We start from the raw sequence: 5000 nt of genomic DNA on the forward strand, positions 1-5000 counted from the left end.
TGTTTGTACCATTGGAGAAGAAACATAAAGAATGTTTCTCAAAAATATATTTGCAATCAAGAATCACATCTAAAATTTTAAAGGAGTCGTGTAGAGTTATTTAAACTCTATCAATGCAGAAATTTGGGTGTTGAGGAGCCTCTGTCCTCGACCTAATTACAATCATATTTTAAGAGTTTTTTTTAGAGTTCAGCTTCATGCCCCATGATTTACACCATTCACTAATATAAGTAAGATCTCTATTAAAGGATTCAGCAACCCCAGATCTACATTCAGGGGATGGAATTGAGGCAAAGAGAGTAGCATCATCTCCATATCCAACCAATTTATGTTCTAGGCTAAACCACATATGTGTATATGGTATGAAAAGTTATGGGCCAAGAAAACTACCGTGAGGAACACCAGATATCACATTCCTATACTCGCTGTGGTGCCTATCAACAACAACTCTTTACAATCTATTATTTGAAAAGAAAAAAAAAAACATAAGGATTTTAAGTAAAGACCCACCTAATCCCAACTGGTCTGTAGGGCATCGTCCTATTTGCAAGGGCCATGTCACTGTCCCTTATCTCTGCCATTCATGATTAGTCTTTAAACCTTTGAACGAGGCCCTCGTGATTAACACGGTCAAAGACAGCAGTAAAATCGAGGCCAATCATACGAATTTCCTGACTACAATCAAGGGATTCTTGTACAGCATTGGAGATTATAAGAATGGTATCACAGGCTCCAAGGCCTTTGTGAAAACCAAACGGAAAACTGAGAAACAGATGATCGCCTTAAGTATAGATATTCAGTTTGTCAAAAGACGATCAAAAACTTTAGATAATAAGGCGGTTATGTAGATTATCTACTTCTGATTGACTAATGCTTTTATGAAATATATATTTCTTTCAATGGATTGATGATACCAAACTGTAAATTATTTTTATTGAATAATTGGCACAAACTATATTACTTTTAATTGATAAATCATGTCCTAAACTATAGTACTTTTAATCATTAATTATATCATAAACTATGATTTGCTTTTGATTAAGGATTTGATAAACTATATCCATCCATCCATATACCAAGGCACTTCCCCCAATTTTGGGGGGTAGCCGACACCAACAATGAAACAAAACAAAAAGGGGACCTCTACTCTCTACGTTCCTTCAGCCTAACCAGGGACTCAACCGAGTTCAGCTATATAATAAACTATATAATACTTTTAATTGAATAATATCATTAAATATATATTTATTAGCATTAACTGATGAAATATACATTACTTTTGGTTGGTGTTGTAAAATGTATAACTTTTGATTGCTTAATGTGTGATAAGCTGTTTATTACATTTGATTGATTGTTGTTGTCTTAAATTTTGTAGTATCTGAGTAAATAGTGTTATAAACTATTGTATATAATTACTTTTGATTATTTAATAATTTCCATAAATTGTTTATTACCGTTGAATAATTGATGATATCAAATATAGTATGAATAATAATGATTGTATACAGTATATAATCTTAAAGGATTGATGGTGTAAATTATAGATTAAATTTTATTTTTATTACTTTTTATCATCAATTGTATTCAATTTTAATTGATAATGTTATTGTTACTTTTTTATTGATAGCGGATGTCACTGTTACGTTTTATTGATAAATGATATCACAAACTGTTACCCATGATTGATTAATGATGTCACTAAATGGTACTTTTGATTGATTTTTTGTCACTAACTGTCACACTTGATTGATTAAGGATGCCACTGATACTTTTGATTGATAAATAGTGTCACTAACTTACTTTTGATCGATTCATTCAGGTTATGAGATGTACGAGAAGGGAAGGTGGTGCAAGGTTGAATGTCATGTTGAATGGAGAGTTACTTGAGGAGGTGGATCAGTTTAAGTACTTGGGGTCTGTTGTTGCAGCAAATGGTGGAGTGGAAGCAGATGTACGTCAGAGAGTGAATGAAGGATGCAAAGTGTTGGGGGCAGTTAAGGGAGTAGTAAAAAATAGAGGGTTGGGCATGAATGTAAAGAGAGTTCTATACGAGAAAGTGATTGTACCAACTGTGATGTATGGATCGGAGTTGTGGGGAATGAAAGTGATGGAGAGACAGAAATTGAATGTGTTTGAGATGAAGTGTCTAAGGAGTATGGCTGGTGTATCTCTAGTAGATAGGGTTAGGAACAAAGTGGTGAGGGTGAGAACGGGTGTAAGAAATGAGTTAGCGGCTAGAGTGGATATGAATGTGTTGAGGTGGTTTGACCATGTTGATTGATTAAGGATGGCACTGATACTTTTGATTGATAAATAGTGTCACTAATTTACTTTTGATCGATTCATGAAGTCACTGTTACTTTTAATTGACTAATGAAATTGTTACTTTTGATTGATTAATGATATCAGTTACCTTTGATTGATGAATGATGTCACTTACTTTTAATCGATTCATGAGGTCACTTATTTTTTTATTGATTAATATCACTATTACTTTTGACTGATTAAAAAGGTCAGTGTTACTTTTTATTGATTAAATACACTATTACTTTTGACTGATTAATGATGTCACTGTTACTTTTGATTGATTAAATACAGTTACTTTTGACTGATTAATTATGTCACTGTTACTTTTGATTGATTAAATAAAATTACTTTTGACTGATTAATGTCACTGTTATACTTGATTGATTAAATACACTTACTTTTGACTGATTAATGATGTCACTGTTACTTTTGATTGATTAAATACAATTACTTTTGACTGATTAATGTCACTGTTATACTTGATTGATTAAATACACTTACTTTTGACTGATTAATGTCACTGTTACTTTTGATTGATTAAATACAATTACTTTTGACTGATTAATGTCACTGTTATACTTGATTGATTAAATACACTTTCTTTTGACTGATTAATGATGTCACTGTTACTTGATTGATTAAATACACTTACTTTTGACTGATTAATGAGATCACTGTTACATTTGATTGATTAAATACACTCACATTTGACTGATTAATTATGTCACTGTTACTTGATTGATTAAATACACTTACTTTTGACTGATTAATGAGATCACTGTTACATTTTATTGATTAAATACACTTACTTTTGACTGATTAATGAGGTCACTGTCACATTTGATTGATTAAATACACTTACTTTTGACTGATTAATGAGGTCACTGTTACATTTGATTGATTAAATACATTTACTGACTGATTAATGATGTCACTGTTACATTTGATTGATTAAATACACTCACATTTGAATGATTAATGAGGTCACTGTTACATTTGATTGATTAAATACACTGTTACTTTTGACTGATTAATGAGGTCACTGTTACTTGATTGATTAAATACACTTACTTTTCACTGATTAATGAGGTCACTGTTACATTTGATTGATTCAATACACTTACTTTTGACTGATTAATGAGGTCACTGTTACATTTGATTGATTAAATACACTTTCTTTTGACTGATTAATGAGGTCAGTGTTACTTTTGATTGATTAAATACAATTACTTTTGACTGATTAATGTCACTGTTACATTTGATTGATTCAATACACTTACTTTTGACTGATTAATGAGGTCACTGTTACATTTGATTGATTAAATACACTTTCTTTTGACTGATTAATGAGGTCAGTGTTACTTTTGATTGATTAAATACACTCACATTTGACTGATTAATGAGGTCACTTACATTTGATTGATTAAATACATTTACTGACTGATTAATGATGTCACTGTTACATTTGATTGATTAAATACATTTACTGACTGATTAATGATGTCACTATTACTTGATTGATTAAATACACTTACTTTTGACTGATTAATGAGGTCACTGTTACATTTGATTGATTAAATACATTTACTGACTGATTAATGATGTCACTGTTACATTTGATTGATTAAATACAATTACTTTTGACTGATTAATGTCACTGTTATACTTGATTGATTAAATACATTTACTTTTGAATGATTAATGATGTCACTGTTACTTTTGATTGATTAAATACACTTACTTTTGACTGATTAAGAGGTCACTGTCCCATTTGATAGATTAAATACACTTACTTTTGACTGATTAATGGTATCGTAAACTATTTACCAACGTTGAATGTTTACTGTATCTATTTACGTCCTTCTTTCGCAGAACAAGGGTCGCTGACCATACTGAGAAGGTCCAGCAGTAACGTGAGCGGTCGAAGCTCTCGGGTGCCATCCCACTCAGATGACGACCTCTTGGATGCTGCCGATCTAGCGCAAGATGCTCTTCCTTCGGCAGATAATCCCGATGCTTGCGAAAAAGCGGCACTAAGGTGAGTGTTCTCCCTCCAACCATTATTTTGAAGTAGCTATGAAGCTTGCTTGGGATCATGCTCGTCTACGAATGTACTGGCGAGAAAGCACTACTAAGGTGCTTTTTTTTTTTTTTTTTTTTTTTTTTTTTTTTTTTTTTTTTTTTTTTTTTTTTTTTTTTTTTTGCCAAATCAATCTCTTGATAAGATGAGCACCGTTTTGGTAGAAGTTTAATGCTTGTTTGAGGTCTTGTACGTCTACAAATGTACTGACGAAAAAGCGCCACTAGGGTGCATTCTTCCTGTTATTTTTTTTCTTTTAAGTTGGCCTTATGCCAGCTCGTGCTCTTGATTGCATGTGTCGTACTTGAAAAGGGATTTTTCAAAATTTATTATTAATCAGAGTCTTCGCAATTAATAATTTCGATATATCAAGGGAAAATTTGTTTTACTTAAACTGTCTCTAAATCCTACTGTTTGTTCCCTCCACCTTCCAAACAGGCTTCGAAGCCTCCTCCGTGCATTGCAGAAGGGGGAGGTAGCAGCGTCCGTCCTTCAGCAAAACCTTCAGTATGCAGCCGAAGTCTTGGAGTCCACCTTCCTGGACGATGCCAGGTACGTCTTGATTGATGTCTTGACTGTTGGGCGTAATAACGAACAAAATATCGTAGCATCA

General features: G+C 32.5%; 1 protein-coding gene across 7 annotated transcripts in view; it reads left to right on the forward strand.

Moving 5' to 3' along the window:
• The window catches only part of LOC137657723 (dual specificity calcium/calmodulin-dependent 3',5'-cyclic nucleotide phosphodiesterase 1A-like), a 330354-nt gene that overhangs the window by 251562 nt on the left and 73792 nt on the right, over window positions 1-5000 (forward strand). For all 7 annotated transcript variants that reach the window (XM_068392161.1, XM_068392165.1, XM_068392164.1 and 4 more), the window contains exons 4-5: window positions 4180-4345; window positions 4826-4939. In XM_068392161.1, coding sequence (XP_068248262.1) covers window positions 4180-4345; window positions 4826-4939 — 280 coding nt within the window. The remainder of the gene's footprint in view (window positions 1-4179; window positions 4346-4825; window positions 4940-5000) is intronic.

This window comes from Palaemon carinicauda, chromosome 18, assembly GCF_036898095.1.
Source record: "Palaemon carinicauda isolate YSFRI2023 chromosome 18, ASM3689809v2, whole genome shotgun sequence".
Taxonomy (NCBI): Eukaryota; Metazoa; Arthropoda; class Malacostraca; order Decapoda; family Palaemonidae; genus Palaemon; species Palaemon carinicauda.